The sequence below is a fragment of the Coregonus lavaretus genome (genome assembly GCF_964263955.1).
Source record: "Coregonus lavaretus genome assembly, chromosome: 3".
NCBI classification, from domain to species: domain Eukaryota; kingdom Metazoa; phylum Chordata; class Actinopteri; order Salmoniformes; family Salmonidae; genus Coregonus; species Coregonus lavaretus.
This window is the reverse complement of record NC_139990.1, coordinates 67,693,120-67,720,288: the sequence shown is the minus strand read 5'-3', so window position 1 is coordinate 67,720,288 and position 27,169 is coordinate 67,693,120. Positions and strand designations below refer to the sequence as shown.

At 42.7% G+C, this 27,169-nt stretch overlaps 1 protein-coding gene across 1 annotated transcript in view; it reads right to left on the bottom strand.

Annotated features, from left to right (window-relative positions):
* LOC311115367 (myomesin-3-like) overlaps positions 1-27,169 on the bottom strand; it is a gene marked incomplete at its 5' end in the record, with an annotated part of 63,940 nt that overhangs the window by 17,058 nt on the left and 19,713 nt on the right. The window contains 14 exons of the mRNA XM_084157299.1: positions 30-151; positions 453-627; positions 900-1,083; positions 4,602-4,729; positions 9,391-9,444; positions 9,969-10,168; positions 12,921-13,062; positions 15,159-15,320; positions 18,381-18,521; positions 20,971-21,015; positions 22,073-22,161; positions 23,367-23,459; positions 23,996-24,153; positions 24,449-24,608. Of these exons, the coding sequence (XP_084013425.1) occupies positions 30-151; positions 453-627; positions 900-1,083; positions 4,602-4,729; positions 9,391-9,444; positions 9,969-10,168; positions 12,921-13,062; positions 15,159-15,320; positions 18,381-18,521; positions 20,971-21,015; positions 22,073-22,161; positions 23,367-23,459; positions 23,996-24,153; positions 24,449-24,608 (1,853 nt within the window). The remainder of the gene's footprint in view (positions 1-29; positions 152-452; positions 628-899; positions 1,084-4,601; positions 4,730-9,390; positions 9,445-9,968; positions 10,169-12,920; positions 13,063-15,158; positions 15,321-18,380; positions 18,522-20,970; positions 21,016-22,072; positions 22,162-23,366; positions 23,460-23,995; positions 24,154-24,448; positions 24,609-27,169) is intronic.

Below are 27,169 nucleotides of genomic sequence, written 5' to 3'. Positions count from 1 at the left end.
TCAGTCCGCAGTTTTTGTCTAGTACTCACTGAGAGCTGCTTTGACCAGGACAGGGGGAGATTCGTTGGAGTAGATACTGTTCCCAGCTCGCCCCACAGACTTCACTCTGAACACATACTCCTTCTTCGACTTCAGACCATGTACTGTAAATCTGAGAGGAAAAAACAGCTAATTTAGGCCTAGGTGTTGCAATGTCAAATTGGACTATTCATATAGTCCTAATGCCTAAGCATTGATTTCTACATTGTGCTGGATCCCTGGACAAAAAAGCAATTTCACTGGAAATGTCAATGGAGTAAGACTAGGCTTAATCTGTGTCCTGGAAACGGTCCTATCATGTTCTGTTGTAGAATTAGTGGCAAGAGAACATACAGCAATATTTATCCAACACACAGTACTCAAAAAAGAGGAGCTCAGTTCATTTAAATGGCACAGTGCATTCAGTACTGTACTTGGTGTTGGTGGTTGGTTTGTTGTTGACTGTCCTCCACTCTTGCTTCCCAACCTCGCTGTAGTACAGGTAGTATCCCAGAATGCCCTCCTTCTCCTTGGGCTCCTGCCACTGAAGCAGGACAGCAGAATCTGTGTCTCGGATGGCCAAGACGGAGGTGGCTGGAGCAGGAGCAGCTAACAGGATAACACAGAAAAACAGTGAGCTCAGCTGATTGCCACACTTTTGGGAAAAGAAAAACATTATATCTACAGCCATCCCTGTAGGAGAACCCTTTATGGTTACAGGTAGAACTGTTTTAGAAAACTTTCTTCCATAGAGAAGGTACTGAAGGAAGAACCATCCTGGACGAAAAGGGTTAATTGAAGAACCAGAGTATACACCAATCCATATCAATGTAACTAGTATAACATTAAAGAAATAATACATGTTTGTTCCTCTCCCTCACCTTGGGGTTGTCCCAGTGAGATTGGCGGGCTCGGCTCTGAGGGTTCGCTCACGCCAAATTTGTTGACGGAGCGCACCCGGAAGCAGTAGGACTTCCCCTTCTGTAGGTTAAACATGGGGAACCTGGGAGAGCCCACCGTGATGTCCATGCTGGCCAGCTGCCAACTGTTTTTCCCTGCAATGGACTAATGGACAGAAGGAAGTACGAACAGAGAGAGAGACAGGCATGCAGAACAAAAAGAGACACAGAGAGGTAGATGGAAAAGAAGTAGACAGAAAGACAGACAGACAGACATACAGTGAATCACTCAATTCTATTAATCAAATAGTTTCTCACTGTCATGCAATTGTTATTTTATCACCTGTATGTTCTTTTATTTCTCTTTTCTTCTGCTCCATTAACTTGGCTCCCATATCTTTTAGTCCTTTTTTAAATGTACATTTGAATAAAACCCAGTGTCTGAAAGGAGATCAGCGATTATAAAGAGCAAGCCCAAGGGCGAGCCGAGGATATTTGAATATTCCTGGGTGGAACAGAAGCAGGAGATCTTGGTAATTTCAGATGCTTTTGATGGATTGGACAGTTTTATTAGAGAGTTACTTATAAAAGTCCAATAAAAAGCAATTTCCTGTTTGCCACTTTTCTTCTCATTAATGGAAGTGCAAGCTGTTGGGCATCTGGCATACAGAGTCCTGGTTGATATTGAAGAACTGAGGCACTTTGGGGAAGATGTAAAATGAATGATCCCTCCCAGCACTTTAATTCTTTAGCGAAAGTTTTATTTCTGGGCGGCCATTTTGATAAACCACAACTTTGACAAACTTTAGTCATTGTAAGATATTCATCAAAATAGGAACACTTGTGTCCTGCATAGTTTGGTGGCCATGTACGAACACACCCACAACATGTACTATAAAACCTCCTTGACGTTAAAACTAAACCAGAACAAATTCACAACCGTGAACCTATAAAACCAAGAGTTATACTTTTAATCACCCAGAGAGAGAGCTTTGACCCAGCTAACAATTTTAGTGAGAGAGAACATTTTGTAATGTTACACGTAATGTTCCCCTGATGTTTGAGAGTCCAGTTTTCCGTTAGTTAGGGGAACATTCTATCTATGTTAGCTAAAACCTTTTGAGAACCTTTTTAGCATGTTTTGGTGTTAAAGTTAGGAGAACATTCCCTTAATGTCAAACATAATTTATCAAGAATGTGGTTACAATGTTATCAGATTATACAACATTAACGTTCTAGAAGTGTTTTATGGGACGTTGCAAGAACATTAATGCGTTCAGTTTTCATGGGTTAGGAGAATATTCCATCAACGTTTCGATATCTCTAGGGCAGGGACGGCTTGTTCAATAGGGCGATATGGGCGACGCACTGCCAAACGGGAAAAGGAAGGGATTTTTTTTCTAATCAATTATTAAAAAAAAAATTAAATAAAAAAAAATATTTTTTTTTTATAAATTTATAAAAAATTATATCACGGCAACAGCAGTTATCAGTGTTCACGTCTGATCTGCCAGCCACTAAATGTCAAATCAGGCTAAAGTCGTGCTTCAAATGGCCCCGCCCGTTTTTTGGGCGATTTCAGTCAGGTTGAAAATCGCCCAGAAGTCTGTCATAGACTCCCATGTAAAATCTAGTTTTGTCACATTTCAAAGCTTTCAATACATTCTCTATGGGTGTCTGTGGGCATGCACTTACGCGCTTTCGTCATACATAACGTAACCACGAATGAACGTAACTAAGAAAAGACCAGGTAGCAGCCTCATTCAATTCACTACTACTATCAAAATGGCTAGGCTTCAGTCCAACTCGATTGTGTGTTTGAAAGAAGTTCCTTTTTGTCGGCGAACAAATGAAGATAAATTGGCAACGAAACAATTAGGACCCCCCAGACCAAATTTAATAATTCAACAGGTGTCTACTAAAGGGGGGAAGTCCTACACCCGAGGATTTTCCAAAAATTGGTATGAACGGAAAACCTGGCTAGCAGGCTGCGATGTAGCTAATGCAGTTTTTTGCTACCCCTGCTTACTCTTCCACCCTGAAGGCGGCACGGCAGACAGCACCGCTTGGACAGCGACTGGTGTAACCGACATGCACCATCTTTCAGAAAAGATTAAGAAAAATTAGCTGTCAAAGACCCACATATAGCTGTTTGAGATTGTCTGCTTTTGGGAGAGTGAATATTGCCACTCAACTGGATGAGGGATACAGGCTAGCTGTCCGCCGCCACAACGATGAGGTTAGCAACAGCAGAGTCGTGAACACTGTCTACGAGAATCGAGACGACCTCATATAATGTTTTGAAGCCATCCGGACGGGTTCATTGGGTTCATTTGACCAGCACACCTTGAGAGAGGCAGCTGGCTACGTGAGGATACTACATGATGAAGATTTAATTTTTTTCCTGCGGCTTTTTCACAAAATCATGCCCCACGTCGACATTCTGTACCAGAAGCTACAGAAGAAGGACATCGATGCTGTCTCTATCAAACGTGCCCTCGACAGCTTCACAAGCAAGTGCAGGCCATAAGGTAAGATTAAACAGATATCAAAAAATGTGGTAAAAGCTCTTGTTGATCCTGCAATCTGAACAAATACCAAGATGCTGTATTTTCAGCTGATATTTCATTTGTTTATGGAAATGCATATTGTTTATGCAGTGTTGAGGAATGTGAAAGAACACCCTTGATTATTTTTACTGTGATAACTTATTTTGCTTTTGTAAGCCAACACTTTTGAGATCAGTCAATAAATGCTTCTGGTATTGACTTATATGCTGCCCCTGTCTTCATGTTGTTGCTGGACATATCTTTTTAAAAATGTGTGTAGGTCACCTAAATCATCAGAAAAATTGCCCTCCCTGAGAATTTGTTCAGGAGCCGCCACTGCTCTAGGGCATGTGCTTATTGTTGAGCGTGAAAAACCCAGCAGCGTTGCAGTTCTTGACATACTCAAACTGGTGTGCCTGGCACCTACTACCATACCCCGTTCAAAGGCACAAATATTTTGTCTTGCCCATTCAGCCTCTGAATGTCACACATACACAATCGTTGTCTCAAGGCTTAAAAATCCTTCTTTAACCTGTCTCCTCCCCTTCATCTACACTGATTGAAGTGGATTTAACACGTGACATCAATAAGGGATCATAGCCTTCACATGGATTCACCTGGTCAGTCTACGTCGTGGAAAGAGCAGGTGTTCCTAATGTTTTGTACACTTAATATCTTAAGTAACCGCGTTCTGGGGAATGTTTGTTGTTAGTTCATGGGAAAGCAAATTAACCAGCGATGCCAAAACGCACACCACGAGAGAGCAACTTCAAGGTCTCTCTGCTTTTAATGAGTGCACCAATGCCCACCTAAACTGACACCGGCAATCATAGAAGTGTTTTTCCCCCTTCCCCTTTAATCTTTAATTAGCATAGTGGTTAGAGCTCTTCATTAATTTGGCCCTGATTCTAAAGTTGGTCTACAGAACCACAACAGTAAAACAGATTAATGGGCATCTGGGGGTTGACACTACACACACTAAGATGGCCGGGTTGAGGGTTCATTGGACCTGCGTTTTAATGAGTGTTTGGGTGATCTCTGTGTGTGTGTGTGTGTGTGTGTGTGTGTGTGTGTGTGTGTGTGCACCTGTGTCTCTGTAGTGTGTGTATGAGTAGGAACACAGGCCTTAACTCACCCGCTCCACATAGAAGGTAAGTTGCTCTTTGCCTCTGGGCTCCGGCTCGGTCCAGCTCAGCACGGCGTAGCTGTCACTCACCTCACAGGCATGGACACCAGTGGGAGGGAACGGGACTTTCATCTGACCTGAGGTCAGAGGGAAGAAGGGAGGATGGGTGTAGAAGATAGTAAAGACAACAGGGTCATGTTCAGTAAGGAGAAAACGTTTTAAAACGGGGAGGTATACTATCTGATCTTGTCCAATAGGAACACATATTTTCATTTTCCTTTGCAAATTGTTTTGCTACGATGTACCCTGCTAAACAAGACCCAGAGCTTTGGATCACATGACCAAGCATAAAGACATTAGTGGAGAGGGTCGAATATAAAATATCTTGATATGAGAAATGCACAGACTGTGTCATGACACACGTGCACACACACACACACACACACACACACACACACACACAGTTATTGATTCATTGAAACCTAAAGCTGTACCAGGGTGCCTCGAAAAATAGAGTATGGCAGTCTATGAGGCTGAGATAGTACCTTATTTCTGATCATAATAGTTCACCATTCCCTGGTGTTTCCATGGTGTTTGCCTCCTCCTCTCTCTTTGAGGTACATCAGGGGCATGTTACCCTGGGCTATAATGTGCATTTACTAGGACACCATAGAGAATAGTCCACCTAGCAATGTACATTGCCTCCACAACGCTATTACATGATGAAAGATATGAAGAAACATGACGTTGTTATATTAAATACCATCGGCGAAATTGCCACGGGGGGTTTTATCGAAAAAAAGATACGTGTTTCAAATGACACCGGTGTGCATCGTGTGATTTTGTGCAATTGTTAGTAGGCATTGCCTTTCATTGGAAACACTTAACTTTCTCTATCTTTTTTACTACAAAACATAGAAACACGCAATTTTCACATATGTTTAGATTGGTGCTGGAGATGATGAATATGAAGTAGAACATTTTTATAATTTCAAACTGCAACATTTTCTTTCTGCCCCATTGCAAAATCTGTTGAAGTTAGCTGTCCCCCCCCACCAAACATAATATCCCTCAAGAGAGGAATGATAAGTGATGTCAAACTGTATAGAATTGCAGAAAATGTGTTTTAAAATGTCAAAAGAATACCAAGGGGAAAGCAGAAATATGCAGTGATACTGTATCGTAACTATTCGGTCAAGGGTAAGTCGCTTAGGAATACCATTGAAAATGCTGTAGTACCATAGCTATTTTATTACGTTTGCAATCGCAACAAATAATCTGCTCAGACCCCAACCAAGGAGCATCAAAAGTCGTGCTATAAATTCTCAGACAACACAAAAATTCCTTGATGCCCTTCCAGACTCCTTCTGCCTACCCAAGGACGTCAGTGGACAAAAATCAGTTAACCACTTAACTGAGGAACTCAATTTAACCTTGCGCAATACCCTAGATGCAGTTGCACCCCTAAAAACGAAAAACATTTGTCATATGAAACTAGCTCCCTGGTATACAGAAAATACCCGAGCTTTGAAGCAAGCTTCCAGGAAATTGGAACGGAAATGGCGCCACACCAAACTGGAAGTCTTCCGACTAGCTTGGAAAGACAGTACCGTGCAGTACCGAAGAGCCCTCACTGCTGCTCGATCATCCTACTTTTCCAACTTAATCGAGGAAAATAAGAATAATCCAAAATTTCTTTTTGATACTGTTGCAAAGCTAACTAAAAAGCAGCATTCCCCAAGAGAGGATGGCTTTCACTTCAGCAGTAATAAATTCATGAACTTCTTTGAGGAAAAGATCATGACCATTAGAAAGCAAATTACGGACTCCTCTTTGAATCTGCGTATTCCTCCAGGGCTTAGCTGTCCTGGATCTGCACAGCTCTGCGAGGGCCTGGGATCGGGAGAGACACTTAAGTGTTTTAGTACTATATCTCTTGACACAATGATGAAAATAATCATGGCCTCTAAACCTTCAAGCTGCATACTGGATCCTATTCCTACTAAACTGCTGAAGGAGCTGCTTCCTGTGCTTGGCCCTCCTATGTTGAACATAATAAACAGCTCTCTATCCACCGGATGTGTACCAAACTCACTAAAAGTGGCAGTGATAAAGCCTCTCTTGAAAAAGCCAAACCTTGACCCGGAAAATATAAAAAACTATCGGCCTATATCGAATTTTCCATTCCTCTCAAAAATTTTTGAAAAAGCTGTTGCGCAGCAACTCACTGCCTTTCTGAAGACAAACAATGTATACGAAATGCTTCAGTCTGGTTTTAGACCCCATCATAGCACTGAGACTGCACTTGTGAAGGTGGTAAATGACCTTTTAATGGCGTCAGACCGAGGCTCTGCATCTGTCCTCGTGCTACTAGACCTTAGTGCTGCCTTTGACACCATCGATCACCACATTCTTTTGGAGAGACTGGAAACCCAAATTGGTCTACACGGACAAGTTCTGGCCTGGTTTAGATCTTACCTGTCGGAAAGATATCAGTTTGTCTCTGTGAATGGTCTGTCCTCCGACAAATCAACTGTACATTTCGGTGTTCCTCAAGGTTCCGTTTTAGGACCACTATTGTTTTCACTATATATTTTACCTCTTGGAGATGTTATTCGAAAACATAATGTTAACTTTCACTGCTATGCGGATGACACACAGCTGTACATTTCAATGAAACATGGTGAAGCCCCAAAATTGCCCTCGCTAGAAGCCTGTGTTTCAGACATAAGGAAGTGGATGGCTGAAAACTTTTTACTTTTAAACTCGGACAAAACAGAGATGCTTGTTCTAGGTCCCAAGAAACAAAGAGATCTTCTGTTAAATCTGACAATTCATCTTGATGGTTGTAAAGTCGTCTCAAATAAAACTGTGAAGGACCTCGGCGTTACTCTTGACCCTGATCTCTCTTTTGACGAACATATCAAGACTGTTTCAAGGACAGCTTTTTTCCATCTACGTAACATTGCAAAAATCAGAAATTTTCTGTCCAAAAATGATGCAGAAAAATTAATCCATGCATTTGTTACTTCTAGGTTAGACTACTGCAATGCTCTATTTTCCGGCTACCCGGATAAAGCACTAAATAAACTTCAGTTAGTGCTAAATACGGCTGCTAGAATCCTGACTAGAACCAAGAAATTTGATCATATTACTCCAGTGCTAGCTTCCCTACACTGGCTTCCTGTTAAGGCAAGGGCTGATTTCAAGGTTTTACTGTTAACCTATAAAGCGTTACATGGGCTTGCTCCTACCTATCTTTCCGAGTTGGTCCTGCCGTACATACCAATACGTACGCTACGGTCACAAGACGCAGGCCTCCTAATTGTCCCTAGAATTTCTAAGCAAACAGCGGGAGGCAGGGCTTTCTCCTATAGATCTCCATTTTTATGGAACAGTCTGCCTACCCATGTGAGAGACGCAGACTCGGTCTCAACCTTTAAGTCTTTACTGAAGACTTATCTCTTCAGTAGGTCATATGATTGAGTGTAGTCTGGCCCAGGAGTGTGAAGGTGAACGGAAAGGCTCTGGAGCAACGAACAGCCCTTGCTGTCTCTGCCAGGCCGGTTCCCCTCTCCACTGGGGTTCTCTGCCTCTAACCCTGTTGCAGGGGCTGAGTCACTGGCTTGCTGGTGCTCTTTCATGCCATCCCTGGGAGGGGTGCGTCACTTGAGTGGGTTGAGTTACTGACGTGATCTTCCTGTCTGGGTTGGCGCCCCCCCTTGGTTTGTGCTGTGGTGGAGACCTCTGTGGGCTATACTCGGCCTTGTCTCAGGATTGTAAGTTGGTGGTTGAGGATATCCCTCTAGTGGTGCGGGGGCTGTGCTTTGGCAGAGTGGGTGGGGTTATATCCTTCCTGTTTGGCCCTGTCCGGGGGTTTCTTCGGATGGGGCCACAGTGTCTCCGGACCGCTCCTGTCTCAGCCTCCAGTATTTATGCTGCAGTAGTTTATGTGTCGGGGGGCTGGGGTTAGTTGGTTATACCTGGAGTACTTCTCCTGTCTTATCCAGTGTCCTGTGTGAATTTAAGTATGCTCTCTCTAATTCTCTCGTTCTCTCTTTCTCTCTGAGAACCTGAGCCCTAGGACCATACGTCAGGACTACCGGGCATGATGACACCTTGCTGTCCCCAGTCCGCCTGGCCTTGCTGCTATTCCAGATTCAACTGTTCTGCCTGCGGTTACGAAACCCCTACCTGTCCCAGACCTGCTGTTTTCAACTCTTAATGATCGGCTATGAAAAGCCAACTGAGAGACCTGAGCCCTAGGACCATACGTCGGGACTACCGGCCGTGGTGACTCCTTGCTGTCCCCAGTCCGCCTGGCCTTGCTGCTATTCCAGTTTCAACTGTTCTGCCTGCGGTTATGGGACCCCTACCTGTCCCAGACCTGCTGTTTTCAACTCTTAATGATCGGCTATGAAAAGCCAACTGAGATTTATTCCTGATTATTATTTGACCATGCTTGTCACTTATGAACATTTTTGAACATCTTGGCATGGTTCTGTTATAATCTTCACCCGGCACAGCCAGAAGAGGACTGGCCACCCCTCATAGCCTGGTTCCTCTCTAGGTTTCTTCCTAGGTTTTCGCCTTTCTAGGGAGTTTTTCCTAGCCACCGTGCTTCTACACCTGCATTACTAGCTGTTTGGGGTTTTAGGCTGGGTTTCTGTACAGCACTTCGAGATATTAGCTGATGTAAGAAGGGCTATATAAAATAAAATTGATTGATTGATTGATTGATTGAGCTACAAACACTATTAGTAATAGTACTACAATGATGATATATGTGCTTTCTCACTTTCCAGCTGGTCTTTGGTGATGGTGATCTCTCTACCTCTGTCCACCTTGATAACTGATTGAGAAGAAAAAGAGAGAGAAAAATAAAGAAATGAAATGCATTATAGCACAATGAGTAGATAACATGGAAGAAACCGTCCATACAATGCCAGCATGCTAGGGCTCAGCAGAGAGAGAGGTAGAGAGAGAGAGATGGGGGAAACAGTCAGAGGCAAGACAACCTTCTGGCCGTCCTTCATCTGTGCCTAATGATCCACAGCATCTGACCAGCGCACCCATCTGTCCTCTCCGTTCCTCTCACTCTCTCATAGCCCCCACCCACAGCGCACACATGGACTCACGTACTCACACGCGCACACATACTGTATGTTCTCGTGCATGAACTTAGCACACACACACACACACACACACACACACACACACACACACACAGACAGACAGAAACACAGAAACACAGACACACAGACACACACACTATACATACTGTGTGTGTTCTATTTAGCCTATGTTATGTCTCTCTCTATGTAATGACCTCTACCCAGAGTGTGTTCGGTGTGTAGATCTGAGTGTGCGGTTTACCCATAGTTCTGGTGTGTTCTAAAGGATCGGTGGTGATGACAGGCTCGGTAGCCTTAGAGGGGCGTCCTACACCTGCCTGGTTGACGGCACACACCCTGAACTGGTAGATGGTGCTGTCACTCAGACCCCTCACCGGGTAGTGACATGCCTTCTGAATGGTGTCATTACAACGCACCCACTGCCCACTACCAGTGTCACACCTAGGAAGAGGGAGAGAGAGTGAAAGAGAGCGAGGGATAGCGAGAGAGAGAGAGAAAGAGACCATATGAGAAGGGAAAGGAGAAGGTCAGAGATTTCAAAAAATCTAATTCAGAACTTTCTGACTTACAAAATAGTTTTTAGCACTCTGCAACTTTCCCTAATTGTGTTATATCTCCATGAAATACAATTTTGTCATTATGAAAAACAGTTGTAAACATTATTGATTGCATAAAAGAAAAACACATTTCAGCCAACAAAGGACCATCATTTCTCAACCCAAATACATAATCTCAAAATAACAAGTCTCACAACTCATTTATAAGAAAGTGTGAAGAAGAAAAGCAGCTGTCGAATGCCGATAAATCAATACTAATCATGAAGCAATGCCACCTGGAAAAGCAAACAAAGAAAGCAAATAGCATGAGAGAAAATTAAGCAGTGTATGTGTTGCTAGGCGACTGGAAGGTTATGCATATAATATATATATATATATACAGTACCAGTCAAAAGTTTGGACAAACTTACTCATTCAAGAGTTTTTTCCTTTATTTGTACAATTTTCTAAATTGTAGAATAATAGTGAAGACATCAAAACTATGAAATAACACATATGGAATCATGTAGTAACCAAATAAGTGTTAAACAAATCAAAATATATTTTATATTTGAGATTCTTCAAAGTAGCCACCCTTTGCCTTGATGACAGCTTTGCACACTCTTGGCATTCTCTCAACCAGCTTCTTCATGAGGTCACCTGGAATGCATTTCAATTAACAGGTGTGCCTTGTTAAAACTTAATTTGTGGAATGTCTTTCCTTCTTAATGTGTTTGAGCCAATCCGTTGTGTTGTGACAAGGTAGGGGTGGTATACAGAAGATAGCCCTATATGGTAAAATAACAAGTCCATATTATAGCAAGAACAGCTCAAATAAGCAAAGAGAAACGACAGTTTCGGGGGGATTGTGGAGGCCAGGTCATCTGATGCAGCACATCACTCTCCTTCTTGGTCAAATAGCCCTTACACATCCTGGAGGTGTGTTCTGGGTCATTGTCCTGTTGAAAAACAAATGATTGTCCCACTAAGCGCAAACCAGATGGGATGGCGTATCGCTGCCGAATGCTGTGGTAACCATGCTGGTTAAGTATGCCTTGAATTCTAAATAAATCACAGATAGTTTCACCAGAAAATCACCCCCACACCATCACACCTCTTCCTCCATGCTTTAGGGTGGGAACCACACATGTGGAGATCATCCGTTCACCTACTCTGCGTATCGCAAAGACACGGCGGTTGGAACCAAAAATCTCAAATTTGGACTCATCAGACCAAAGGACAGATTTCCACCGGTCTAATGTCCATTGCTCGTGTTTCTTGGCCCAAGCAAGTCTTTTCTTCTTATTGGTGTCCTTTAGTAGTGGTTTCTTTGCAGCAATTCGACCATGAAGGCCTGATTCACGCAGTCTCCTCTGAACAGTTGATGTTGAGATGTGTCTGTTACTTGAACTCTGTGAAGCATTTATTTGGGCTGCAATCTGAGGTGCAGTTAACTCTAATGAACTTATCCTCTGCAGCAGAGGTAACTCTGGGTCTTCCATTCCTGTGGCGGTCCTCACGAGAGCCAGTTTCATCATAGCGCTTGATGGTTCTTGCGACTGCACTTGAAGAAACTTTAAAAGTTCTTGAAATGTTCCGTATTGACTGACCTTCATGTCTTAAAGTAAGGATGGACTGTCGTTTCTCTTTGCTTATTTGAGCTGTTCTTGCTATAATATGGACTTGTTATTTTACCATATAGGGCTATCTTCTGTATACCACCCCTACCTTGTCACAACACAACGGATTGGCTCAAACACATTAAGAAGGAAAGAAATTCCACAAATTAAGTTTTAACAAGGCACACCTGTTAATTGAAATGCATTCCAGGTGACTACCTCATGAAGAAGCTGGTTGAGAGAATGCCAAGAGTGTGCAAAGCTGTCATCAAGGCAAAGGGTGGCTACTTTGAAGAATCTCAAATATAAAATGTATTTTGATTTGTTTAACCCTTTTTTGGTTACTACATGATTCCATATGTGTTATTTCATAGTTTTGATGTCTTCACTATTATTCTACAATGTAGAAAATAGCAAATATAAAGAAAAAACCTGGAATGAGTAGGTGTGTCCAAACTTTTGACTGGTACTGTATATATACATATATATACTGTATATACTATAATACATCAGAGAGAGACCTAACATTAGTCTTTAATGTGCCCTCTGCATGCTTAATAGAGAAGATGTTTAAGTATGATGAAAGTATGCATACACACACAGGAGCGCGCACGTATGCGCATTGATCAGCTTCAGTGATTAGTGACCACCTGTTAAGTATGGGAGGGCTTTGATGCTGTTAACACTGTGTTCCATGTTTAATTATTATCACGCATATCATCCATCTTCTTTGGGCTTTGCCAAATGGATATTACATCAAAGTTGGCTGGGGTTTTATCTGCCGTTTCAATTTCCTCACACACAGCAGAGTAAGTTTATTGCTGTGTGTTGTTGATATGGAGTAAACAACAATAACTGAATTTACATAACAATGGCTGACTGTGAACTTTAACGCCTTCTCACAAAGCAATTGTTTTGATTATGCAGTGGTTGTTAATTTTGTCCTCACTGTCAGCCCTAACATTGGAAACACAAATTCCCTAGCATACATAAGGGTGAATACACTAGTGAAACACTGGTGTTACAGTTGAAAAGCACCTCTCCACAAAGTAACCCTCCACTTGGTAGGCTCCATCAGCACTGGGGGGCTCCCAGGTGAGGAAGACATAGTCCTTTTGTACATCAGAAACCTTCAGGGCCAGAGGAGAGCCTGGACCACCAGACACTACTGCAGACGCATCTGAGTAGGGGGAGGGAATGAGGAAGGCGGGAGAGAAGAGGAGAGGGAGGGGGAGGGAGGGAGAAGGCGAGGGGGAGGGGGAGGGAGAAAGGGTGGAGAGGGAGGACATGGAAAGAAAGACAGGGTGGCAGGGATATGGAGAGAAACGCAGAGGGAAAGAGGGGCGGACAAAGGGAGAAAGAGAGAGACAGAGAAAGTGAGGGCGAGAAGGTGTACAAATTAGAGGGAGCGAGAGGGGGAAAGGGAGAGAGGGAGGATTAAAAGCAATCAAGGTAATGTACTTCACAGAAGTTCAATTAAACCCTCCCACGCAGTCTGTCTGGAGCAGCCATGTGAAAGCAAGGCCAGGGAAGGGTGATGTATTGTCTGGAGGTAAGATTAACAGGTCATCAAATCTGCATTAGTTATAAAGACAGAGCAAAGAAGAGCAATAAACAGAGACAGACAAAAGAGAGCGAGAGTGAGACAGACAGACAGACAGACTAAGAGAGAGAGAAAGAGAGATAGGAGTGAGAGATAGGAGTGAGAGAAGGAATGAGGGAATTATGTTAAGAGGATTAAAGAGATAAGATGTGACATGTCTTAGACCAGTTTTCTATTCTCTAAGGCTTGAGGGACTGTTGCTTTTGCACCAACAAAAGAGTAGAGAAATGTCAGGCAAAATGTCTTTCCAACTTTCTTACAGTTTATGCTGCAAGTGTGAGAAATGAAAGTAGAAATCCGTTGCGGTGAAACTGCCACGTCCATTTGCGATATTACAACAACAAAAGACGTTACTTCAAACAACGAACACAGTTTTCTTTTCTTCTCTCGGACATCATTGCACGCGCCATAGAACAGCAGAGTATGTACTACGATTTTTTAAATCACGACGCTGGATGATAATCTCTTCCGTTTGTTAAACAAAACAATAACAAATGCGCCTTGGGCGACCAGTGGAGCTATTTCACCTTTCGCGGATCTCAGCTTTAAGGCCAATGAGTCATGACCAATTGCCTAGGTATCAGTATGACTGTTCATAAATGTCCTTGCAGTCAAATGTCTCTCATTAAATGTCTGAATGTTTGACATCTAACCATTGTAGCTATATGTCACCAAATATTATGTTATGGCTCTAACACAGATAACTAGCTAATACGTCAGCACAGGTGCATATAAGCTGACATAACTACGATGTTTATGTCACTATTTTGACATATTCTATTGAGAGTCTCAAAATAGTGACATAAACGTTGTAGTTATGTCAGCTGATATGCACCATGTTGAACTAGTAGACACCCTCAGTCTGTAATTTTACTTGGCTGTACACAGTGGTGAAGAGGTCCCTACATGTGGCGCGCTCTCTCTCTCTCTCTCTCTCTCTCTCTCTCTCTCTCTCTCTCTCTCTGATAAGCTATAAAGCTAAACCAAACACAGCCCCTGTCTCTTCTCTCTTACCTCCCATTTGTAATGCAAATTCAGAACGGAAAAAATCCACTTCCACGTGCCTCAGAGTTAGCCAGACTCCTTAATGACTCTGACTCTAGCAGGAGTTAAGGGGGAATATTATTTAATAAGACAGAAAAAACAATGCAGTGCAATGGTTGTTAGTGACATTGAGGTTTTACTCTGGCTGGGAGTTTGCAGTGGTGGGGATGAGGGAGAGAGGAGGGATAAGGCGGTGGAGAGGTGTGGGGGACTGGAGTCATGAAACATTCAGTGGACGTGACTGTGAAGTTGTTAGGTTTGTTTCGAAATGCACTACTGCTAAGCTCAACCACAGACACCTGTGGGACCCAGACCTATCTCAAGGCCTCAAGGCAACTTTAGGAAGAAGCTACTTGTATTGTAGTGTTGGCTAGTTGCTTGAAGATCATAACAGGTCAGCTGGCAGCTGCCTTGCTCTTGGCATTATGGTTTCTTATTATTGCCTTAATGTTGGTATAGTGCCCCTGCTGGCACTGAAATCCCACCGCTGCCAGCAAAGGTATGGTGGCCACATTTTCACAAGCAAAACTATGAATACTCTAAACTCAGAGTTTCCATTGTGAATGTTATAGGGAACAGGCCACCTCACACCAGACCCGCAAATACACACGAAACATCCCAGAACCTACCTTTGACAAAAATGTAAGCTTTATGCTCTTTGACCCCCTCCCAGGTACGCAGACGAACCATGTACATGCCCTCCTGCTCCTTGTGCACGCCCTTCAGGGTGAGGGAGGTGGAGCGAAGGGCAGTCTGAAGCTCCACCCTGCTGGACTGGCACAGTTTGACTCCTGTGGAAGGGAGATGGAGAGATATTCAATAGAGATACAGTGAGGGAAAAAAAGTATTTGATCCCCTGCTGATTTTATTTTATTTAATGGTAGGTTTATTTGAACAGTGAGAGACAGAAACAAAGAAATCCAGAAAAACGCATGTCAAAAATGTTATAAATTGATTTGCATTTTAATGAGGGAAATAAGTATTTGACCCCCTCTCAATTAGAAAGATTTCTGGCTCCCAGGTGTCTTTTATACAGGTAACGAGCTGAGATTATGAGCACACTCTTAAAGGGAGTGCCCCTAATCTCAGTTTGTTACCTGTATAAAAGACACCTGTCCACAGAAGCAATCAATCAATCAGATTCCAAACTCTCCACCATGGACAAGACCAAAAAGCTCTCCAAGGATGTCAGGGACAAGATTGTAGACCTACACAAGGCTGGAATGGGCTACAAGACCATCGCCAAGCAGCTTGGTGAGAAGGTGACAACATTTGGTGCCATTATTCGCAAATGGAAGAAACACAAAAGAACTGTCAATCTCCCTCGGCCTGGGGCTCCATGCAAGATCTCACCTCATGGAGTTGCAATGATCATGAGAACGGTGAGGAATCAGCCCAGAACTACACGGGAGGATCTTGTCAATGATCTCAAGGCAGCTGGGACCATAGTCACCAAGAAAACAATTGGTAACACACTACGCCGTGAAAGACTGAAATCCTGCAAGGTCCCCCTGCTCAAGAAAGCACATATACATGCCCGTCTGGAGTTTGCCAATGAACATCTGAATGATTCAGAGGAGAACTGGGTGAAAGTGTTGTGGTCAGATGAGACCAAAATCGAGCTCTTTGGCATCAACTCAACTCGCCGTGTTTGGAGGAGGAGGAATGCTGCCTATGACCCCAAGAACACCATCCCCACCGTCAAACATGGAGGTGGAAACATTATGCTTAGGGGGTGTTTTTCTGCTAAGGGGACAGGACAACTTCACCGCATCAAAGGGACGATGGACGGGGCCATGTACCGTCAAACTTGGGTGAGAACGTCCTTCCCTCAGCCAGGGCATTGAAAATGGGTCGTGGATGGGTATTCCAGCATGACAATGACCCAAAACACACGGCCAAGGCAACAAAGGAGTGGCTCAAGAAGAAGCACATTAAGGTCCTGGAGTGGCCTAGCCAGTCTCCAGACCTTAATCCCACAGAAAATCTGTGGAGGGAGCTGAAGGTTCGAGTTGCCAAACGTCAGGCTCGAAACCTTAATGACTTGGAGAATCTGCAAAGAGGAGTGGGACAAAATCCCTCCTGAGATGTGTGCAAACCTGGTGGCCAAATACAAGAAAAGTCTGACCTCTGTGATTGCCAACAAGGGTTTTGCCACCAAGTACTAAGTCATGTTTTGCAGAGGGGTCAAATACTTTATTTCCGTCATTAAAATGCAAATAAATTTATAACATTTTTGACATGCGTTTTTCTGGATTTTTTTGTTGTTATTCTGTCTCTCACTGTTCAAATAAACCTACCATTAAAATTATAGACTGATCATGTCTTTGTCAGCGGGCAAATGTACAAAATCAGCAGGGGATCAAATACTTTTTTCCCTCACTGTAGGTGCTAACAAAAATCCACTCTTGGATCAAAATGTTGTGCACTTACAATACTAGCCTGGTTTAGGTATATGGCGGAACATTTGTGTGTGCGGGTTATACAAGTTCTCTTGGGCCCAGCACCCTCTAGCAAGTGATGTGCATCAGAATAATACAAAGAAGCTGAGGCAGCAAACAACAGCCCACTGGGCACACACTTGTTGAATCAATGTTGTTTCCACGTAATTTCTGTTGAACCAACGTGGAATAGACGTTGAATTGATGTCTGTGCCCAGTGAGGAAGGTATTTTGGAGATGAACTCGACACCCTAACAGGAGGATGATGATGGTCGCAATAAAACACCTGACTAGTTTTCTCATTTTTATTAATCTTAGCTGAGACAGTATCATATAATCTGAATTTACACTGAGTGTACAAAACATTAGGAACTCCTTCTCTTTCCATGACATAGACTGATCAGGTAAATCCAGGTGAAAGCTATGATCCCTTATTGATGTCATTTGTTAAATCCACTCCAATCAATGTAGATGAAGGGGAGAAGACATGTTAAAGAAATATGTTTAAGTCTTGAGACAACTGAGACATGGATTGTGTGTGCCATTCAGATAGTGAATGGGCAACACAAAATATTTTACTGCCTTTGAATGGGATATGGTAGTAGTTGCCAGGTGCACCGATTTGAGTGTGTCAAGAACTGCAACGCTGCTGGGTTTTTCACGCTCAACAGTTTCATTTACATTTACATTTTAGTCATTTAGCAGACGCTCTTATCCAGAGCGACTTACAGTTAGTGAATACATTTATTTTATTTATTTTATACTGGCCCCCCGTGGGAATCAAACCCACAACCCTGGCATTGCAAACGCCATGCTCTATCAACTGAGCTACATCCCTGCCGGCCATTCCCTCCCCTACCCTGGACGACGCTGGGCCAATTGTGTGCCGCCCATGAGTCTCCCGGTCGCGGCCGGCTGCGACAGAGCCTGGATTCGAACCAGGATCTCTAGTGGCACAGTTAGCACTGCGATGCGGCGCCTTAGACCACTGCGCCACTCAGGAGACAAAATGTTCATGTGTAGCAAGAATGGTCCACCACCCAAAGGACATCCAGCCAACTTGACACAACTGTGGGAAGCATTGGAGTCAACATGGTCTAACATCCCTGTCGAACGCATTCGACACCTCGTAGAGTCCATTCCCCGACAAATTGAGGGTGTTCTGAGGGTGAAAGGGGGTGCAACTCAATATTAGGAAGGTGTTCCACAGGGATGGCTTGCGTGCTTTCTCAACAGTTCAGACGACACAGCCAACAATGCCAATACTAGTTGACATTGGGGAAGGATTCAAACTAGCCTGGTCCTAGAGCTGTTTGTACTGTCTTGCCAACTCCTATGGTCATTGTCGATAGGAGTTGACAAGACTGCACAAACAGATCTGGGAACAAGCTAATAAACACTTCCACTCACCATCTCTGTACCAGGCCACGTCCTGTTGGAAGGGCAGCAGGGCCGAGGAGAAGGCACACTGCAGGGTCAGGTTGTCCCCTTCTTTCACCCAGGTCGGAGGGAAGCTGAACTCAAACAGAGCCTCCCGCTCCAGCATTGCAACTACAGAGGAAGAGGAGAGGAGGAGGAGGAGGGGTGGGGGGAGGAGGAAGGGTAAGATGAAAAGGAAGAGGGAAAGGGAGATGAAAGGAGGTGGAAGAGATGGAAAAAGAGGAGGCGGAGAAGGAAAAAGAAGAAGAGAAATAAGTGACAGGCAACAACAAACATATAGATGGGAAATAATCCACAGAGATGAGAACTCTTTTTCCCCAACATCTCCAGTCTCATGATGACGTTATGTCAGATGAAGTTGAGGTTTGCCATCTCATTGCTATGGAGGACACTAGTGTTATCCCGTTATTCTCGGCAAGCAATGAGTAACAAGCTTTGCTCTCCCTGAGATTCTCTCACTTGTGGCAGCAGAGTGAAAATGCACAATGCAAAGAGGAACCTTAATTAACTGGACGAAGGCCCAGATACGCCAACTGGAAGTTCCATCTTCAGGAACTCATGCATGCACACAGGCACACACGCACGAAGGACACACACACACTCACTCGCTCTCTCGCACGCATGCACCCTTGTCCTGAAATGGCCTCCCTCACAAGGGGATAAACAAAGGATTAATGAGAGACATGCGATTGAGAGAAACATTTTACAATTTCTGAAAAGGTACATTATTCCTGAGACATTATATGAAGAGTTTATTTTCCAAAACGCTATATCCCAAAATGTTTCACATTTGTGTTTTTTCATTATAAATGATTGCTTACGGGTACCTTCATGTGTGTAAAATATTACAGTTTTTTTATCCATAGAATTTAGATGCGTATGAAAATGTGTTTTTTGCAAAACACTATATATCCATTGTTTAGCTGGAATGGAATGTTTGTATCCTGTATATTTGAATGGGATGTGTGGTTGTCTCACCTAGCTATCTTAAGATGAATGCACTTACTCTAAGGCACTCTGGATAAGAGCATATTCTACATTTCTAAAATGTAAAATATAAATGTTTTACATACAGATCTCATATTAATGTTTTGAATAATATTTAAAAGAACATGTTTTAAATATTGTATGTATCATTTGTACAGTCATTTATAAACAATTTAGTTATTTGTTACATATGGCTGTGTTAAACCTATCAGTACTACTTATTTATCTGAGAGTGAGGTGGATATACAGTACAGCATTTAGCAAAAAACAAGATTATTTGTCTCTCTAAAACGTAACCATCAAGTGATAGATTTTAAACAAATACATGTCTGTCACTGAACAACCCCATGCCAAGATTAAATAGTGAAATAACACACCAATATCTTTCAGAATTTCTTTAAACATTAAAAGCTAATTTACCAACATGAAACTCTTCATTTTCAGAGCTCCCCTTTTCCGTCAACAAAACAGCGTCTAATTGTGAGATAAAACTGAAAACTACGAGGCCTTGTCAGATCCCATTCCCACCGACAGATCTGGAAGGTCGCAGACATGTTTCCATAATGATATTTTTCTAAATAACAGACCAGGGCAATCATTCGGATGCACATCAAATTAATAACTCCCCGTCTCTCCCCAACTTTCTCTCTTTTTCAATCATTCCCTGCATGTCCCCGTTATGATTCTGATAAATTTGCTGGGGTTGCTCTTTTTTTTAGGTGGTAATCCACATTGGATAATAGTATCCATCTCCCTGCTCCACATGGCATAATGAAGTCTCAGCACCACGCTAATGTCATTCTGCAATTCAAATCCCATTTTCTCCTCAGCAAGTGAGTATGGGATGGCATTACATGCTGATAAAGCTTCATTCAGAATGTTCGCTATTTCATTAAAAAAATGCAGAGGACACCACTGTCTGAGTCCATTGATTGTGACTTGCCTCCACTTTAAACAGTGAGTTTGTAATTGTCAATAACAGTTTTATCCAGTTGTGTGTGATGCTGACACAATCTACGAAGAGCAAGTAATTTACTAAGGCAAAACAGCAGTGCTAAACAATCTAGATTAATATTATGTTGGTTATTAGTCAGTGTCTAATCACTACTCATGGTCTCCCTGTGGGTGCCACCAGCCTCTCTACTAGCTAAATATCTTGGTGGGAGAGTGCCATAGCTAATATGTATAGGGCGCCAAAGCTGCCAGCAAAAGTGAACAAATCGCACACTCTCTCTCTGTGCTGAAATATACATGACTCTGACTGGCGCTGAAATGTAGCGATTCATTCACCTACCCCTCCCAATCAACTCCTTTATATACAGGCCCACATATGCACACTCATGCACACAAGCACATACACACACACGTGCCCCACACACACACTCTGATGAACCATAAGCATCCCCTTGCCATCCAACCCAGCCAAAACATTTCCGAGCACATGCAGCAGACCCTCAGAGTTGTGTCAGTGTCTTCAAAGGCTCAGTCTTTGCGTAGGAGAAGAGAGGGAACTTCAAAAGGTAGCAGAGAAATTTAAAAGGACATTTTTCATTAGACGCTTCATGAAACTTACTTGGGGTCCAGGATTTTTCGATTGCGGCCTTGGCTCCTTGATATGCTGAATTGTGGAGTGGGGGAACAAGGAGGAGAGAGAGGGGTGGGGAGAGTGCAGAGGGGGAGAGAGAGGGAAAGGAGAGAGAAAGAGAGACAAATCAATCCTGGCAAACGCCAATTTTATACACGTCACAACTAATATTCCCTTTAACCTATTTTAAACAATCGAAGGAGAATGTGAGCATGTGAAATATGGATGATAGGTGAATAGAAGCTCTTTGCCCCTTGAAGTGTCTCATTACTCCTTCGCCATTTAATTGATCTACGAGGAGAAGGAGTGGCCCGGGATTGTCAGGGCACCCTCACACTCCTTCTAGGAAGAAAAGGCCATTAAGAAGCTGGGGGAAAAGTTTAATTAATTAATCTTGTAATATTATTAACATCCCTGCTGTCAACAGTGTTGTTGTGGTGGTGTAGCAAATGGCACAAAGTTCTGTTCATGTGGGCAGTAGACTACAGACACTTTATTTTGGTCTTAATAATAAGATGTTTTGCAGGTGCAGTGAAATGTGTTGTTTTACAGGGTCAGCCATAGTAGTACAGCACCCCCAGAGAAAATTAGGGTTAAGTGCCTTGCTCAAGGGCAAATCAACAGATTTCTCACCTTGTCTGCTCAGGTATTCAAACCAGCAACCTTCCGGTTACTGGCCCAACACGCTAACCGCTAGGCTACACGTGTTTTATTACTCATAATGGCATGTTATGTATTGCACTAATTAGTTTAGATTGAAGGTGTATGCTATTGATATGGTATAGAACCCCAGTCCTCTAGGTGCAAACCATCACTACAGATGGAAACTGGATCAAGATTAATTGGAAATAATTGGTAAGGATGAATGGTGATTTAGATCCCATAGAAGTATGAATGAGCATCCCCTTAGGTTGTCTCACATGAGTAAAACAAGTATGGACTAGTATGGGGCAGCAAAGGGGGAAATGTGACATGGTTACCCATTTAACATGATCTATCTGAATTTGAGGCAGAGGAGCAATCTGCATGTACGGTGTCCATATTAGGAATAACATGTCCATGAAAGTTGTCAGAATCAGCAGCTACTTACAGTTGACCACCAGAGTGGCAATGGTAGTAGCTTCACCCAAAGAACTCTTGGCAACCACCTTGTACTCCCCAGCATCCTCAACAGAGCACCTGGGGATGGGGTAGAATGGTGACTCATGTGTTTGTGCCGCCATCTTGGCTCCAGGCTGAGCCCAAAGCTAAATCACATTCTCAACATTCTCATGTACAGTGCCTTCAGAAAGTATTCACACCCCTTGACTCTTTCCACATTTTGTTGTGTTACAGCCTGAATTTTAAATTGATTAAATGTAGATGTTTTGTCACTGGCCTACACATAATACCCTGTAATGTCAAAGTGGAATTATGTTTTTAGAAATTTGAACAAATTGATTAAAAATGAAAAGCTGAAACGTCTTGAGTCAATAAGTATTCAACCCCTTTGTTATGGCAAGTCTAAATTAGTTCAGGAGTAGACGTGCTTAACAAGTCACAAAATAAGTTGCATGGGCGGCAGGTAGCTTAGTGGGTAAGAGCGTAGTGCCAGTAACCGAAAGGTAAGATAAGAGCGTCTGCTAAATGACTAAAATGTCAAATGGAGTTGCATGTGTGCAATAATAGTGTTTAACATGATTTCTGAATGACTACCTAATCTCTGTACCCCACACATGCAATTATATGTAAGGTCCCTCAGTTTGAGCAGTACGTTTCAAACACAGATTCAACCACAAAGACCAGGCAGGTTTTCCAATGACTCGCAAAGAAGGGCACCTATTGGTAGATGGGTAAAAATAAAGAAAAGCAGATATTGAATATCCCTTTGAGCATGGTGAAGTTATTCATTACACTTTGGATAGTGTATCAATACACCCAGTCACTACAAAGATGCAGGCGTCCTTCCTAACTCAGTTGCTGGAGAGGAAGGAAGCCGCTCAGGAATTAATAGCTATGATAGGACAAAACTGAGGATGGATCAACAATATTGTAGTTACTCCACAATACTAACCAAATTGACAGAGTGAAAAGAAGGAAGCCTGTATGGAATAAAACATATTCCAAAACATGCATCCTGTTTGCAACAAGGCACTAAAGTACTCAAGGTATTATGTGTAGATGGGTGAGACATTTATTTTATTTAATCCATTTTAAATTCAGGCTGTAACACAACAAAATGTGGAATAAGTCAAGGGTTGTAAATACTTTCTGAAGACACTATAGTTCACTCTCGTATTCACTCAGAAGGAAGGGGGAGGAAATGGAAGAGGGGAGTGGAAGTAACTACAACGTAATGAACAGCAGGGTGCTAAACGCATACATTTGCAAATCCTTTCAGTTACCTTCTGATTTCCAGCGAGTTGAGGCCAAACTTCTGTTTCAGACTGTAGTTCCAGGCCTGGCCATAGGCACTCAGAGGTACCCCGTCCTTGTACCTGGGAAGGAGAGAGTTAATAACAGTCCCAATGTCTAGGTGTAAACTAACAAAAATCCCAATGAAATTTAAACATGACCACTGTTATGCTTTCCATGTTCCTGCCCGTTGCTAATTATGCTAATCTATGTTATGCAACAGCTAACATGACACCTTTAGCATATAGATGGCTTTTGATCTCACATTTCTCCTTGAGCTTCGTCTCAGTCGAATGCATGCGTCCCATCTGGGATTGTTAAAATAATGATCCGCAGGTCATCTGATCCACAGCTCTGACTATGCTCAGGTCATGAATACTGAACACATATTATTTTCATCAGCTAGTCTTTTAGTGCATCTACTTATCAAGGGTGACAGTTACACACATTGCCAAGGCTAATACTGAAGCAAATCAGGTAATTTCTCCCACAAATATCAGAGCAATATTCCATTCAGGAATCAAAGGTTAACATGACAAAACTTGTGTAGCTATATAATAACCTATCTGTCTTCAGAGATGTTCAATGGAGGTCATTAGCCTTGAGTGTGAGTGCTCACCAGGTGACCCGTGGAGGTGGGCATCCCTGGACGGTGCAGGAGAGTTTGACCCCCATGCTCTCCCACACCATGTGGGCTCTCAGCGGAATAGGGAAGTCTGGGGCTTTCTGACTCAGGTCCTCCAGATACTTCAAATGGATGGAAGCCTTCTGCTCAGCCTGGAACACAGATAGACACAGCTGGTATTCAAGTGCACTTACAGTACTACCAATTACTGGTCAACTGACATAAGGCAAAGAAACTTCAAAATCTCAGTAAGCCATGGGGAAATGTAGGAATGTCAGCGTTAGCGACATATAACTACAAAGGTTAAATGAGACCATGTTGATTTTCAACTGGGCAACTGTTTTTATGCGTTTGGCCCTACTGAATTCACAATAATGTAGGCCTATAATTCAGTGTCCGGAGTGTCCGTGTATATCTGTATGTGATGAGATCAGAGCAGACTCTTACCTGCTTACGCAAGGCCATGCGGTCACAGCGTTGGCGGATATAATGCTGTTCCCTGAGCACCTCCACCTCCACCTTCTCAGCCTCATTTCCAAACAGGGTCCACTTCTCTCCAGTTCTCAGACCCTGCTCATCCGCTGCCATGGTCTCCTTCAAGACATCCCTATTGGACCAGAGCACCAAGACATTCTCTGTTAGAAAACCTCTGAGAAAAGGTCTATTGGCAAACGTACATACAGTACATACACCAACTCCTTGTGACACTGAGGCTGTCCTAATCATACAAATATAAATAAGCAATAACGGATGAGGGGGTGTGGTATCTGGCCAATATACCACAGCTAAGGGCTGTTCTTTGCACAACACAATGCAGAGTGCCTGGATACAGCCCTTAGCCGTGGTATATTGGCCATTTACCACAAACCCCCGAGGTGCCTTATTGCTATTATAAACTGATTACCAACATAATTAGAACAGTAAAGATAAATGTTTTGTCATACCCATGGTATACGGTCTGATATACCACGACTTTCAGCCAATCAGCATTCAGGGCTCGAACCACCCAGTTTATAATTATATTTATATGGTCCTAATATGGACACCTTACATATACATAATTTTATAATAGATCACTGATATTGTAGTATTGGTGCTTGTACTGTAGGTTTGCCAATACTGTAGTTATATTGTGTTGCACTCAATAGAGACTCAATACACATATTTTTCTTGTTGTCTGCTGACAAACGCATTGATCAAGCCACCCCAAAAAGCCAAGAGCAGAAACAAGACCATGAACAACAAATGTTGTTGTCAAGGCAACACTGCAGCCTCTCTGAGATTACAGTTTAGCTGTGAGGATGTCATTGAAGGAAGAAGGAGGAAAGGACAAATTGGACAAAGCACAAAGAATACAGCCTATACAATATATCACCTTCAAATAGGTTTTGGTTTTGCTAAGGCATTGTGGACAGGGATGTTTGATATGCATAAGCATCTGCCTCTGGTACCAAAGGTTGCATGTTCGAATCCAGCGATACAAAGTTGTTTTTCAGATTTAAATTTTAAGCCTATCCCAAACCTTAACCATTAACCATTCAGAGTTAATGACTAACCTTAAGATTTCGAGTTAATGCCTAAACTTAACCCTAACCTTAAAAATGTGTAGTTAATGCCTAAACTTAAACTTAAACACTTTGACGTTTGGAACAACTGATATTTGACTTTTGAGAAACATGGATGAACGTCTAAATGTGACGTGAGATTGTGAGAGCTAGTAGGGATTGGCATTTGTAGTCATTAAAGAGGGTAGTAGCCTTGCAGGCTTCATTTACAGGTCTCAATGCAAATGAAACCCAGAACACACATGAAACACAATCAACGGCAGCAATGCAATAATGATAAATGCCGCATTGCAGAAGTATTACAAAAGCATGTTGCGACTCAACATGAGCTAACATTAGCCCGGGAAAATCTCCTGGGGTGGAATCTAACAATCTGACATACTGTATATCTGCTTATGATCTGTTTTTTTTAGATAGCATATGTCAGCCCCTGGCGATTCGGTGAGAGAAAATGATGCTCAATATGCTGGATGTACACTGAGTGTACAAAACATTATGAACACTTGCTCTTTCCATGACATATACTGACCAGGTGAAAGCTATGATCCCTTATTGATGTCACTTGTTAAATCTGCTTCAATCAGTGTAGATGAAGGGGAGGAGACAGGTTAAAGAAGGATTTTTAAGCCTTGAGACAATTGAGACATGGATTGTATTTGTGTGCCATTCAGAGGGTGAATGGGCAACACAAAATATTTAAGTGCCTTTGAACGGGGTATGGTTGTAGGTGCCAGGTGCACCGGTTTGTGTCAAGAACTGCAACGCTGATGTGTTTTTCACGCTTAGCAGTTTCCCGTGTGTATCTAGAATGGTCCACCGCTCAAAGGACATCTAGCCAACTTGACACAACTGTGGGAAGCACTGGAGTCAACATGGGCCAGAATCGATGTGGAACGCTTTAGACACCTTGTAGAGTCCATGCCCAGACGGATTGAGGCGGTTCTGAGGGGAAAAGGGGGTGCAACTCAATATTGTTGTGTTCTTAATGTTTTGTACACTCAGTGTATAGCCTCATTGGTCTATAGCTTGATTTCAAGAGAATCACTACTGAGCTGTGCTACAGTATAGTCAAGACTGCTGTGTCATTGCCCTGGTTCTTATGCAATGTTGATATGTTGATATTCAGTTATTCACTTTGATTGGTGGCCCATCCCGCCCCACACATGCCCCGATCAAGGTCTCCATCTGTCTTTTATCACACACTCCTAGGCTCTCTCATCTACAGAGGGTTGTCGATCCTGGTGTCCTGACTGACCGACAATGATAGTCCTCTGAGATTGGTAGTGTGAACACACACACACATTGCGACACACACATTTTCAGTTACACTCATTTACTCATTTTCACATGCGTGATTGTAAAAGTGGTCATTTATGCATGCATGCACATACACTGAGTGTACCAAACATTAACCTCTACGGGATCGCAGTTGAGCTTACGTGCGCTATTGTGATTAGCATGACTGTTGTAAGTAACAGCAAACTTTCCAGGACATATACATGTCTTATATGGGCAGAAAGCTGAAATTTTTGTTAATCTAACTGCACTGTCCAATTTACAGTAGCTATTACAGTGAAAAAATACCATGCTATTGTTTGAGGAG